We start from the raw sequence: 15,525 nt of genomic DNA on the forward strand, positions 1-15,525 counted from the left end.
TGAGTCACCTGGACCATGGTGGAGCTGAAGATCAGGTTAGGTGTGACCTGGTCTCACTTGGCCTTGTAGACCAGGCCTCTTGGAAGGCCAGACTTTGGTTTCTCTCATTTAGTGGCTCATTAGGATAAATATATCAGCAGCTCAGGGTAAATGAACAAAGTGATTAATGGTCAGTAGAAGGCACACAGAAAGGCAGTATGGCAAACCCACAGGCATCCCCTTGTCTTATTTTCTTGAGTGTGACTTAAAATGATGTATTCTGGACACAGGCAAACACACGCACTCTCTCCAAGAGTAGCAGGGATCATGTGGTAAGAATTCCCAACTCAGCTCATCTTCTCACGCACATCACGAGATGGATCAGAGCAGCCAGCCAAGAACTAAGGAGGGGTCACCAAGCTGTCTGGAGTCAGGCCACTTTACTCAGCTACAGCAAAGACCGCTGCCGCCACCGGGGTGTGAAATCACCCATCTGATGATGGGATGCGTCCCAATGACACCCAGAGGAGACAGGGACAGTACAGGCTGTAGTGTAGAATGAGTCCACTGAAATATGGTGCTGTCAGAGGAGGGAAGACGCTGAGCAGAGTGGCGCGGGCGGCAGCAGCCGAGGCCTCATCCCTCCCTGTGGCTGACTTCATCAGCTTTCTGTGCGGCGATCAGTGGGAAGGATGACGTCTGCAGACATTCTGTACATACATACATACAGACAGATATACCCCTCACTAACTGGGGGAGTCCTATCTCGCCTCCTGAACATCCAGTCATTTGTTTCAATTGTCTGGGACCATAAACACGAATATCCCAACTTCAATTTCTTCCCCTTTCAAAGAAGGGGAATCTTAATGAGAATGTATTGCCCTGTTGTTGCAGCCGTGCAGTCGTTCGGACTCCCAGGGATACTGAAGGAACGAGACATTTGCATACTCCTTAAAATTGATGAGTGGAGAAAGTGAGAGAACCCAAGTTTTAAGAAGAATACATCTTTGCCTCAGACACCAAAACCAGGGCCAGATGTTTCAGAGATGAGGCACGAGGCATTTAAACTGTCAGGCTGTGCACTCGAGTGTGTCGTCAGTCTACTACTCAAGCTGCTTCCCAGCCTCGTATAACGCCCATCACTTTTGATGCAGAGTGCTAACACAAAAAGTGAGATGTTTGTTACCTCAGATATATACGGCACACTCGGCTCTGTATAAAATATGTGCAGGATGAGGCAGGATGAGCCATTATCAAAACAAATGAGCCAGCGACTGCAGCTGCATGTAAATCAGAATATCATTTTTTCTCACGGTTCAAATGATGGAAACAGTTTTTTCTTCTTGACTTACACTGTGCTCACGCAGTCATTGCTCCCTTTCTCTCCATCCAACCTGGACTCAGGGGTAGATGCAACACAGTAAACAGAAATCTGGGACACAAATTAGTATGATATGTATTGTATGGGTATGGTATGTATCAGTGGCGGTCTGTAACATGTCGTCCTTTCCTGCAGTCGAATGACCAAAGCGTCCTCTAGTGGCCTCATGGGTGGAATGTTATTAATATTTTTGCGCAGCAAATCTGGTGTTTCTAAGTCAAACGGTTTTGTTATATTTCATTCTGTGATGTATATAAAGTGTAATTGTCACGTGTGCTTCCTCTCCGACCTCTAGGTCACCAGGCTGCCCGATTGGCGCACACCTGTCACCATCGTTATCGAGCACCTGCGCATCATCAGACTCACCTGGACTCCATCACCTCCCTGATTACCCTCCCTATATATGTCACTCCCTTTGGTTCCTTCCCCAGGTGTCATTGTTTCTGTTCCAGTGTTAAGTATGTGCGTTGTTCGTGTTTCTTGTTTTGTTTTATGTTTGCGATTATTTATTAAAACACTCACTCCTTGAACTTGCTTCCCGACTCTCAGCGAACAGCGTTACAGTAATATTGGGATGCAAACTCAACATATAAAAACATTTCAACTCTACACTGAGTGTACAAAACATTAAGGACACCTAGCTAATATTGAGTTGCACCCCCCCCCCCCTTTTGCCCTCAGAACAGCCTCAATTCATTGGGGCATGGACTCTACAAGGTGTCGAAAGCGTTCCACAGAGATGCTGACCCATGTTGACTCCAATGCTTTCCATGTCTCAATTTTCTCTAGGCTTAAAAATCCTTCTTTAACCGGTCTCCTCCCCTTCATCTATACTGATTAAAGTGAATTTAACAAGTGACATCAATAAGGGATCATAGCTTTCACCTGGTATGTCTATGTCATGGAAAGAGTAGGTGTCCTTAATGTTTTGTACACTCAGTGTATATCTGACATGGTACAGAGGTCTTCTTTTTTAAGCCCATAACCATGTGTGTGAGGTGTATACTTTTTGTTTAAGACTACCTTGGAAAAAAACACTTTCCAAGCCAAACCTTCATATCATGACCGCTAACCACTACACGTAGCCTACATTGTTGTCAACAACCCGCTACAAGCAGTTTCACCGGCGGGCCCCGGTCGCAATAAATTAATAAAACCTAAAGCTTACCTTGACTTGGAAGAGTTCCAGTGTTGGAAAGCCATAGCCAGCTAGCTAACATAGCATCCCTCTATGTTTGAGCCGGGTGTTTGAGAAGGATAAACTAGCTAGCTGCATTCGTTAGCTAAGTGAAAGTGAAAAAAATACAACGAAATATAACTCTCTCTCTCTCTCTTGCTTCTCCTTAATTTAAAAAAAAATAATTTGTTCAGAACTGTTCAACTGTTGTCTTTCTCTTTGAGTCAACTACTCACCACATTTTATGCACTGCAGTGCTAGCTAGTTTTAGCTTATCCTTTCTGTACTAGATTAATTCTCTGATCCTTTGATTGGGTGGACAACATGTCAGTTCATGCTACAAGAGCTCTGAGAGGTTGGAGGACGTTCTCCAGAAGTTGTCATAATTACTCTGTAAGTCTATGGAAAGGGGTGAAAACCACGAGCCTCCTAGGTTTTGTATTGAAGTCAATGTACACAGACGAGGACGGAAACTAGTTGTCCTCCGGCTACACCATGGTGATACCATACAGAGTGCTGTTGAGGCCACTGTAGAAACTTCATTGCAAAACAGTGTGTTTTAATAAATTATTTGGTGACATGTAAATATATTTTAGTATAGTTTTATCTAAAGAGGATAACGTTTTTAATGTTTCCCTATTTTGATTTGTATGAAATTCGAAGAGGAGGATGGTCCTCCCCTTCCTTCCCTGAGGAGCCTCCACTGGTATGTATTAATTTGTGGATGTCCATCATCCATTTCGTACGATATGTTACAAATTGCAATTTCTACAATATGTTACGATTTTCAATACGTATATGTTACAAATTCCAATTTGTGGCTAACACTAAGGTTAACAAGATGTTATTTAACTAGGCAAGTCAGTTAAGAACAAATTCTTATTTTCAATGACGGCCTAGAAACAGTGGGTTAACTGCCTTGTTCAGGGGCAGAACAACAGATTTTTACCTTGTCAGCTCCGGGATTCCATCTTGCAACCTTTCGGTTACTAGTCCAACGCTCTAACCACTAGGCTACCTGCCGCCCCATTATCTAGGATAGGGGTTAAGGGTTAAGGTTAAGGTTAGGGTTAGGAGTTAAGGTTAGGGGAAGGTTTAGCTAATATGTTAAGTAGTTGAAAAGTAGGTGAAAAGTAGTAAATAGTTGCAAAGATGCTAAATAGCTAAAATGCTAAAGTTGAGCTGCTAGACGTTTGTGTTATATGGAGACCCATTCAACCCGACCAACCACCCTCCTTTAGTTTTTGCCTTAAGTAACTTTCTTTCTTATGTAACCATGTCAAACGTAACATATCATACTAATTTGAGTGTCCTGGATTTACATTTACTATATTACATCTAGTCTATGAGACCAGGCTGCTCCATCTCTCCTGCTCTCATTCTTTCTTCCCTCCTTTCCTAAAGACAATCTCTCCTTTCTCTTTAACCACAGAGCAACATGTTAATCCTCCCTGAAAACAAAGGTGAGCCTTTATTCATTGAATTAAGTTGAAAAGCACAGTAACAGACAGAAGATGAATTACCTGTGGCCTTGATGTTGTGCCACAGAATATGTGTGCAGCAGGCAGGCTCTGCAGATTGAGACCTCATGTCTGGGGGTTATTTTTTGGCACTGTCTGGTTGCATAATAATTCCTTTTCTCTCCTTCCTCTAAATTAAATTATCCTCACCAAGAGAATGCTTGAGTGGGGAGAATAGCAGTCTCAAGTTGTGTCTTCAAGCCTTGTCTCATCGCAAGCCAGCTGGTCAAATTATGTTGGAATGCTTAGTGAGCTTATAGCTAGTTAGTTCTATCATTGATCTGAGAGTAAGTAAGGATAGAATGCTAAGGTCAGAACACTTAGAAGCTTTATAATTGTGTCAGAGGAAGTAAGATGGTAAAGACCAAAGGTGGACTAATGAATATTGATGGAGAGGAGACAGACAGGCAGAGGCAGGCAGAGATACATAGACAGGCCATGGAATGAAGATCCATGTAGCTATGACATGATTAAGTGTTCTGTGACTGGTTATTAGATACATCAATTACCTGTCCACTCCCTCTGGCCTCGTGGGAGTTTTAATAGATGGATCTCTAGGACAGCCTCACAATGAGGACACCCTCACAATGAGGATAATGTCAGATTTAACTCCGCAACACTGTACAGCTCACCATGCATTTTACAAGTCACTCATCACCCTCATCGACCCTCCTCACACCCACTGCTTCCTTTCCTAGAGCCTAAGAAGTACAAGACCTCAGTTGAACCCCATAGAGCCACGCCAGTAGCATGAGAGTTCTTAGATGCCAAAATGTGTTCCCAATGTTTGCACAAAACTGAATCACATGCCATAACTTGGATTACATTCACACTTTTCCATTTTTTATGTAAGAGCCTAAAAATGCCTACCCACCCTGTTTATAAAGCTGATGTCAAATGATGTACAGTAACTCACTGCAGTGTATTCTGTTACCCTGTCCTCTCTTTCAAGCAAGCACACACTCGCACACACACACTCACGCACGCACGCACGCACGCACGCACGCACGCACGCACGCACGCACGCACGCACGCACGCACGCACGCACGCACGCACACACGCACACACACACACACACACACACACACACACACACACACACACACACACACACACACACACACACACACACACACACACACTCGCACACGGACACACACACAAATACCTGGAGGACTTTTTTGGAAGTGTCTGTGTACCGTAAGGAAAAGGCTGAGAGCAGCCTGAACAAATAGCCATCACAGAGAGGAAGTCCCGTCAGAGTGGTCAGGGTAATACAGGGACAAGCAGGAGGAACATAACAACCGTGGGGATGACACAGGAAATATTGGACATTTTGTTCTCCGGAGATGAAAAATATTTTCATTCCGAAGGATGACAATGCTTCCTGAGCAAACACCACTGACTTTCGTCACCCAACATATTCAAATCATAATTGTTCACTCAATCATGATTAAACATTGCCTTCAATGTCCAATGCAGCTGTTTTTATCTCAATATCAAACATTTCTGGGTAACAAATTAAGTACCTTACCGTGATTGTTTTAAATTAAAATGGTAAAAAAATTGCTTCTTACAAAGAAATATTTCTCAAGCAACAATTTTGCTAGGACTATATGGGAGTGGTTTGAGTGGGGAGGGGGAAACTGAAAATTAGCTGTTATTTGCAGAGAGGTTTGGAACTCTCTTTCTTATTGGTCTATTAACTCATTTAACGCATGGTGATGTCACCATGGAAAGCCGAAACTCCCTCCCAACAAAACACGCTGATATTTCAGGCGGTATTTTCAAACAGCTCTTATACTAAAAGCGCATTGATCATTATCACTATTTCACAGTATTATTCCAACCTTATAGTATGGAAATATATATAAAATACAGGTAAATCTAATTTTTGACTGCACCGTGCCTTTCAAGTATTACAGCAAAAGTAAAGTTGAAGTGAGTTTAACAGAGGGCAAATCCCTGTTTTTAAAATCTTATCCTGCTGCATTAGTAATACAGGAAAAGTATCGGCCAGACTGTTACACAGGCAAACAGTCCCTCCCTCACAGTATGAATCTAGGCTGCTCCACTCTCCTGGTGAGACAAGCCTGTGAAATATCCTCAAACACTTTCACTCAGCATCTCTGTGTGTGTGTGTTAGTATGTGTGTGTGTGTGTGTGTGTGTGTGCGTGTAGGTGGGTTGTATCTGTTCTTTTCTCCTTTCATTCTCTTCCATTGGGTTTTTCAAAGAAACCAAATCAACTCTTCTTTGTTTGAAGAACCTTCTAATAACCCTTTCTACCGAAGGTGATTGTTGCTTTTAGTAAGTCTTCAAAAGGGTGGATATTGCTTGCTGTGATATGTTCTATACCCCCTACTCAGGCTTTCCTGTTACCTCTTGTTGCTTTAAGTGTGTATCACTAACCCACATATTTGTAGTCTAGTTAGATTGGCCTGTACTGTGGGGTCAGGAATGCTCAGTAAAATAAGCCTAAGCCCTTCAGCTGCTGTTGGAAAAGCATCATTATTGAGAAACACATCAACAAATGTTACTTTTCAGTATTGGGGTCATTTGAGAAAGCTTTTGCTTTTTATAAAAAAGGCTACACTTGTTTGTATTTCTTTACCGAAGGCACTGTGTGTCCATATCCATATTCTTATATGGACTTTATGGCATTGGATGCTCATAATGATGTTCAACTGTAAAGCCAGCCCAATCGAGCTGATCTTGCAACATGTCGACAGGAGATGTGTGCTCTGTTTCAGGCTTACTAACATAGAGAGAGACTGATGACCACCAAGCCTGCCCCGAGACACAAAGTAATTAGTTGTGCGATATCACATGATGAATGCATGACACAAATGAGACAACCGTGTCTCTTGCTTGGCCATGAAGAGCTGTCTGTATATTTGTATTCACCGTATATTTTTGTGAATCTGAAAAGGTCTGTTTTGCATTCCTGCCTAGATGCTGCATGATAAATGTACACAACTACACAGACAGACCTACAGTAAATGCCATTATGCATTAAACATACTGCACCTGACAGAGTAGGAAACCATAAATAACTTTTCAATATTCAAATCTCAGGGCATTTCTGAATCGACAGCACTGTTTGTTTGGATGTGTGGCCTATTATGTGAACGCCCCGGAGCAGTGGAATCCCAAACTGACACTGGAACTCTTATTTACACATAATAGGGACAATAAAATGAAGGTACCATAACAAAATGGATGTATGTCCAAATCCTAACATGAGATACACACATGAAACTGGAACTTTAAGTACTTTCCAGCATTGAAGTTTGGTCTAATGTTTATGTCTCGTGCATGCAGATGTCCAAAAACCTTGAATACATTTTTGATCAATTTTTGTGCTATTATCCCACAAAATGCAACATATATTTTTTTTAAACACAATGACAGAAACCACATTGGTAACTACAGCCTGTAAACAACATTCACATGTCAGTCCAAACACCTTATAGAGGTGAAAATATATGTCTTTATTGGGTATGTCATTTTTGACAGGTGTTCAAGACCAGAAGAATTCAAGCAAATCAACATATACTCATATATTTAATAATACCTGCTATAATCCACAAGTCTAATAGTGTCATTCCATTGATTGAATAGAATCTCCTAATTATACTTCCCACCTGTCTTGGTAAACATACAATATCAAGAGCAACCAGAATACAAAGAAGTGTTGGTCAATGACAGCATTGATAGACTACTATGTACAATGTTAAAATGGTAACGTTAACGTGTAATATGGTATATAAACAGTATACAAGACTAGACCTGTTCTGCATTTGTTCATGTTTCTAAATCCTTTCTCTTAAGTGTTTTACTGTAGGTGTGTGTTGCAACGGAGTGTGTGGGAGGCCACAGTGGGCCATCATCACAGGGATGTGTAATAGAAACCGTACACTCAACTGGAAACAATAGCTCACTCTTTTAGAGGTAGGTAGAGGCGGCATTTCAGCACTCTGTCTGTTTGTAATGCCAAGCTAAACCTACTAGTGTAACGCATCACAATGATAGGTTTTTTACCACATCAGTTTCTTTTTTACAGTCACTCTCTGCCGCAACACACTCAATTTGAACAAATCAAAACTATGATCTGGATTTGCATAAAAAACGATATATGAGTTCCTGGAATTTCACAAATACAGCAACAATTCAAACACAGTACTAAAGACCCTTTCGTTAAAAAAAGAGAAGAATCAAAATACAATCAATTAAAACAAGTACAGTTCTCCATAGCTAAAACCATGCATCAGTGGGTTAATTGTCATGTACATTCTTCTTACAAAGCTACAGATAACCTATTTGGCATCTGACCAGTGTTGGTAGTTAAAAAATAAAACTCCAATGTAAGTTTTATTCTGGAAAGCACCTGGTTGAAAATAAATGGCAGTTCTGCCAACTAAGCTTTATGTTTTCCTGTGAGACAAATACAAAAATGAAGGACGAGGACGAAAACTGACTTCGACGGTATTTAGAGGCGGTAACGCTCTAGGTTCTGACAACCTCTTTATGTTGAGTGACTACTTGATGGAGACTAACGTGTGCAAACAAACAAGACCTGGTTTCTCCCCTCTCTCTAGTCTCTCCATAATATTACACTATGCAAATGTGCTCAGAGAATCACAATTTTTCAACCTGGCACAAAGAGGCAGAGAGAAGAAGAAAAACAACACTATAATGGTCCTAGTGAGTCACTGGCTGGGCTGCCATGTCTTCCTCCCAGACAGCATGGATGAATGCACAATTTTTTGAATTTGTTGAATTGCAGTTGAGCCCAGACTCGTCTGGGACCACTAATTTCAGCACCAGCTCCATTTCACACCTTATTTATAAACTAAACCGAGCCACTCTGCTCACAGCTGTGAGCAACATATTCACAATGTCCAAGATGTTACTATTTCATGGACAAAAGCCTCATTAAGGCTGTCAGAGTAGAAATAAGAGCAGTGGGGTTGGTCTGGGAGAGAAGGTTGTGGATAATATAGAAGGAAAACAACAATGGAGACTGTGGGAGACTGGAGTGTTGAGTTTGGTATGGGTTTTCAGTTTGTGTGCTTGTGTAAATATCCCCATGTTCTCTTCAGTGCCACTGGAACCCTTGTTCACTCTGGGCCCAGGAAACCAAAAACAGCACAAACAAAACAACAGCAACAACAATAACAAAATGAATTCCATTCACATTTCAATGGAACAGCACTGTCCTGGAGGACTCACCCTGGCTGGGCAGCCTTCCCACGTCCGATCAGGACCTTCAGGATGGACACAGAATAAACAACACAATGAGGCGGGTGTTCATAACACGGAGAGACAGAGAGGTTAGCGTACCTGTCCACACATTCTTACTAAAGGCCTTTTCTGTAGACCGAGGCAAGGTTATTATAGTAAACTTAAACTGAAGCTAAAACGAAAACAAATCATGAAAAAACTATTTAGAAACCTAAATGAAATAATGAACAAATCCGTTTGAAAAACGAAAACTATTATCTTTGACTCCAAAACGAACTAAAATAAAATAAAACAATCATGAATTATGTTGTTTCATTTTTCCCCCTAAACTTTGGACAGAAATCAAATGAGGTTTTCATGCTTTTGAAGTGTTTTAATGCTACTGAAATGCTGCCAGGAGATGGAGAAGTTTCAAATAGGCCTAGGCCAGTGTGCATCACTGTCACTAGCTATCACTAGGTAACAAGGGAAAAAATCATCTAAGTAGCTAACTTGATTCGCCTTTAGGAACGGACTGGCCGAAATGTCAGATTGTCTGGTGCATTTTTAGCCCTGTGAGCCTGTCTAACATTTTTGTTGTTGCACAAAATCATCATTATCTGGCTAAAATTGGGGGCCTTAAATAAATAACATGGGCTGGTGAGGGGGCCTCAAGTGAAAAAAATGTCTGGTTTATCAGGGCTGATTTCTGGTCCCAGTCTGCCCCTGTTCTTCTTATATGTACCACTAAAGTTAAAAAGCATTGGATTGGCGTAAACATGGGTGAGAGAGAGTTTCCTTCCACCATATCTTTTAGTACCAGTCTCAGCGCTTGAGATGGAGTTTATAATTTAAACCTAACCTAACCTATGACCTGATCAATCAGCCCCAAAAACATTACAATAGAAATGGCTCCACATGCTTTCTGTCCCTAACACAAAAACGAAATTGCATGTTTGTTGTTAGTTATTCACAACTAGGACATACACAGAGGGTATATACTGTCATTATATGTTTCTATATCATTCCAATGTCAAATAAAACTTCACATATCACTGTTGTCTCATAGGGTGACATGGTTTTCTGAATGCTTTAGCCCACTCACCATTTATTTATCTGTGTACTCCCTATATACTCCATAGAACTAGAGGTGATTTACCACCTCACCTGTACATTTTCATAGCTCTAAAGCTAAGTATTTTTCATAAAAAGGATTTATCAGTAATTCGGAGTGTAATAATACACTTCCTAATCAACCCATTGAAAGTACCAATAGCCTTACTGCTCCTTATGAGGCAGTATACAACTGTCAGTAATCATTCATCTTGGTGACATTGATGAACATGATTCACAGAATCATTAGGTAATAAACTAAAAAACATTAGTTCTAACAGGTAGTTTGGCATAATAATGAGAGCTTGTCTTTTGACTAGTGTCATAAAAGAGACGTTGCTGTACTCACTGAGATATCTTGCAGTTGGTTGTTGTGACGAAGCGTCCCGTGTAGTGGATATTACACCTCACCACATTGTTGGTGAAGTCGGACTCCAAGATAAGGTACTTGGGGTTGACCTGGAGCTGAGAGGCAGAGGAGGACACAAGAGGATACCACTACAGCTAGGCAGGTAGGAATAAAACAATAACTTACACAGTACTATTATCAGTGGAATTCTGGGCAGAGACTGGTGGGAGAATCTTGATTTGAGATACTGTATGTGTAAATAAAACATTTGAAGTGCTGCTTAAATCATTTGTTGATATCAATGGGGAATTGATGAGGAACTAAGATAGCTATATGTGTGCTCTAGGCTAATTTATGTGCTCTCTGACACCTGGAGTTGCATGGCAAATGGTCCAGGAACAAAGGACAATGCCCAAGGATTAGTCAGCCCTTCCCCTTCTGAGGGGCCAAGAATATTCGCTCCTCAGAGGGGGAAGGGCTGACTAGTCCTTCGGCATTGTCCTTTGTTGTATCTCTGTTATCTCTATAGTATCCACATATGGTTTCTATCTGAAACTTGTTCACTGAGGATAACTCTGATGCTATCTATATATATGTATTATCTCTGTGGTTACTGTTCACTGAGGAGAACTCTGATGCTATCTATATATATGTATTATCTCTCTGGTTACTGTTCACTGAGGAGAACTCTGATGCTATCTATATATATGTATTATCTCTGTGGTTACTGTTCACTGAGGAGAACTCTGATGCTATCTATATATATGTATTATCTCTCTGGTTACTGTTCACTGAGGAGAACTCTGATGCTATCTATATATATGTATTATCTCTGTGGTTACTGTTCACTGAGGAGAACTCTGATGCTATCTATATGTATGTATGATCTCTGTAGTTACTTGTGTCTGTATAGGGTGAACTCAGAATTACTATATGCAAAAAGATTTGATGTTCCTCTCAGGAATTCTGTCTTATTTACATTGGTCTCACCCCCCACTCAAGCCTTTCAAATGCTGTGACACCCTGTGTAGATTGGGCCTGGGAGTGTTTAGGTTACTGCCAACTTGGTATCATTTGATTGCTCAGTGGTGGTTGGTTTTGGGTTGAAAGGTTACACCTTCAGATGTTATAAATGGAATGAAATGCCTTTGATTTCTCTCTCATCCTGTATCCAGTCCATGCCCCAAAAATGGTCAAAGACTCCAGTCACCCAAGTCATAGACTGTTCTCCCTGCTATCGCACGGCAAGCGGTACTGGAGCGCCAAATCTAGGACCAAAAGGCTCCTTAACAGCTTCTACCCCCAGGCCATAAGACCGCTGAACAATTAATCAAATGGCCACCTGGACAATTTACATTGACCCCCCACCTTTGTTTTTACACTGCTGCTACTCTCTGTTTATTATCTATGCATAGACACGTTACAAATTACCTCAACTAACCTGTACCCCCACACATTGACTCGGTACCCCCTGTATATAGCCTCGTTATTGTTATATCATTTTCTTGTGTTACTTTTTGATTAGAATTTTTTTTCAACTTTAGTTTATTTCAATATTTCTTAACTCTATTTCTTGAGCTTCATTGTTGGTTAAGGGCTTGTAGGTAAGCATTTCATGGTAAGGTCTACACCTGTTGTATTCAGAGCATGTAACAAATTACATTTGATTTGGAGGAAGGTTGTAGGATCAATTCCAATTTCTTAGGCTTCCAGGCCTCTGGACTAGTAAACATATTTTTGTTCATGCTTTGTCCTGTAAATTAATCTTAGAATCTACTGTATATACTTAGAATAATGCCTTGTAATGCTTGTTAATGCTTTGTAACTTAAGCTTTATGGCTTGTAGGTGAATCCATTCATTGTACAATGTTAATTAAATACCTGCCTTTGATATAGACAATTCTCAGACCAATTCTTGCTAGTCAACGTCAACTCATTGCCTAATGCTTGCTTGTGTATTTTAATTATCTTTATGGAGTCAGAGAAACATTTTAATAGGCTAATTGTTTAGTCTTCTTACGAGTCGCATGTGAGGTATTTATAATATCATATATACTGTATATAGACATGTCAAATATTACTGTCCACTACATGCAACCCAAGTTAGGATTTGTCCCACATTGAAACACTTGAGGTCAACACAGACAGGTAGAGAGCGATGGGACTGAATGGCAGTCAAAACTAGTAGATCAGTATGAGCCACAGTCTAGGAAACGTAATGTTTTATAGCTTTAGACAACTTTCCAAATGTAAAACTTTCCGATACATTTTTCCAGTAACCTTTTCCTATGGAATGTTGCCTTTGGAATGTCGCCTTCCTGGAAGCTTACCAAGTACACATCAGAACTTTCCTCTGCTCTTAGTCTCACCTTTAGTATGTAGTTCCCAGGTTGGATGTCTGTTATATCGATCCACTGGCAATCAATATCAGCGTTGTACGTATCGTAGCAGCCCGGACTCAGACCCTGGAGGAACATAGAGGAGAGTTATTCATGTGGAACATCAACAGACTATGCTTATAGCTCAGCACCAGAGAGACGTGCCTGCACCATCTCTGACTCATAGAAAGACTGAGTGGGGTGGAAGAACTGTTAAACAAGAGACATTTTGTAGTTGCTCGCTGAAATCTCAGATGATGATACATTGTTGCAGTACCTGGTGCAAGACCATGACACCGACTTGCCGTCGGACAAATGAATGATACCATGCCAAATGTACTGGCAAATCTACCTTTGTGAGATATGTGTTGGTGTATCTACCTGAGTGTGAGATGTGCAGGCATAACGCTTCAGGTGACCAAAGTCACAGGTGGTGTCCTCCAGACAGAAGCTGGCCTTGTGTCCCTCAGCCACCTTCCTTCCTGTGGTGACCTCCAGCAGGTCATAGTGGCTGAACTCATCCATGCTGTGGTAGTGTCTGTGGGTATACAGAAGGGCAAATAGGTGGTCGGTAGTGCAAAAAGAGGGGAGTAAATGTCCACTTTTACCTTATTAAACCTCTCTAGGGTACGTGGGACGGTAGTGTCCCACCTGGTCAACATCCGGTGAAATTGCAGAGCGCCAAATTCAAAATACAGTATTATAAATATTTAACTTTCATAAAATCACAAGTGCAGTACATCAAAATAAAGCTTAACTTCTTGTTAATCCAGCCAAGGTGTGAGATTTCAAAAAGGCTTTACGGCGAAAGCAAACCATGCGATTATCTGAGGACAGCACCTCGCATACAAATGCATGACAAATCATTTTCCAACCAGGCAGTTGCGACACGAAAGTCAGAAATAGCGATATAATATATGCCTTACCTTTGAAGATCTTCTTCTGTTGGCACTCAAAAAAGGTCTCAGTTACATTACAAATGGTCCTTTTGTTCGATAAAGTCCTTCTTTCAATCCATAAAAACTCAGTTTAGCTGGCACGCTTCAGTCAATAATCCACCCAGTTTCCCTCCATCAAAATGCATACAAAATGAATTCCAAACGTTACCAATAAACTTATCCAAACAAGTCAATCAACGTTTATAATCAAACCTTTGGTACCCTAATACGCAAATAAACGATCAAATTTAAGACGGAGAATAGTATGTTCATTACTGGAGAAAAATAACAAAGAACGTGCTTTCCTCCACACGCTTGGAAACACTACAGCCAAAATGGGAAAACTACAACTTCTCCCTCATTTAAAAAAAAAAAAACAGCCTGAAACTCTTTCTCAAGACTGTTGACATCTAGTGGAAACCCTAGGAACTGCAATCAGGGAGGATTTCACCCTATAATAAAAGTGCCAGCCATTGAAATCAGTGTTATGCTGATTTTTTTGGGGGGGGGATGGTTTGTCCTCGGGATTTCGCCTGCCATTTCAGTTCTGTTATACTCACAGACATTATTTGAACAGTTTTAGAAACTTTAGAGTGTTTTCTATCCAAATCTATATTATACATATCTATATATATATATATAGATATATATCTATATATCTATATTATATGCATATCCTAGCTTCTGGGCCTGAGTAGCAGGCAGTTTACTTTGGGCACGCATTTCATCCGGACGTCAAAATACCGCTCCCTAGCCCAAAGAGGTTAAAATGAATTTGTGACAGGTAAAAAGCGTCTGTGTGTAGCGCAGGAGAGAGAGGAGGCATGGAACAGGGTGGTCAGCAGGGGAACAAAGAAGAGTCTAATTTTAACATTTATAAATTCAGTTAATGACAGGTACAACAGCCAATACTAGAGACATGCTCAATTTGCATAAAGTATAATTACATGATAATCAGTAAACCAACACAAAGCAAACTGTTTACTGCAGGCCACCATCCAAAGTCTTTAAATTAGATGTGCTTGTTTATTTGAACAGCCCATTGCCCTCACCTGTCAACACTTCAACTCGGTGCAGCTTGACTGAGCATATCACAATGTACCAAAGGAGACTATAATGTAATTAATACCTACAACCATGCACTGATGAAGCAAGACATTAACAATCGATTGATGTATGAGGTCTCGTTAATTACTTTATATCAATCTGGAAAGTTTTAATCACTACCGCAAGAGAAGTGAAGGATTGAGCATGTGTTTGTGTGTGTGTGAATGTGTTTACACAGCTTTAACAGTGTTGGAATGCTACGTTTTGCCACTGCTAGCCTGGTTACCCATGAGAACAAATCATATCCTCAGAATGTGAAATGAGTTACACCACTCCGTGTCTCAGTGTACTGCTGGTGCTGGTCCATCTGAAATCATTTACTCTAATAGCCTTTTACCATCTTGTAGCTGGGATGTG

General features: G+C 40.8%; 1 protein-coding gene across 1 annotated transcript in view; it reads right to left on the reverse strand.

Moving 5' to 3' along the window:
- Positions 1-7,530: 7,530 nt before the first annotated feature.
- Positions 7,531-15,525, reverse strand: part of LOC139575981 (lysyl oxidase homolog 1-like) — a 28,623-nt gene continuing 20,628 nt past the window's right edge. Inside the window, exons 4-7 of the mRNA XM_071401515.1 lie at positions 13,505-13,661; positions 13,115-13,210; positions 10,746-10,861; positions 7,531-9,327 (exon numbers count right to left, since the gene is read on the reverse strand). Coding sequence (XP_071257616.1) covers positions 9,321-9,327; positions 10,746-10,861; positions 13,115-13,210; positions 13,505-13,661 — 376 coding nt within the window. The 3' untranslated portion in view covers positions 7,531-9,320. The remainder of the gene's footprint in view (positions 9,328-10,745; positions 10,862-13,114; positions 13,211-13,504; positions 13,662-15,525) is intronic.

Source organism: Salvelinus alpinus, chromosome 5 (assembly GCF_045679555.1).
Source record: "Salvelinus alpinus chromosome 5, SLU_Salpinus.1, whole genome shotgun sequence".
Taxonomy (NCBI): Eukaryota; Metazoa; Chordata; class Actinopteri; order Salmoniformes; family Salmonidae; genus Salvelinus; species Salvelinus alpinus.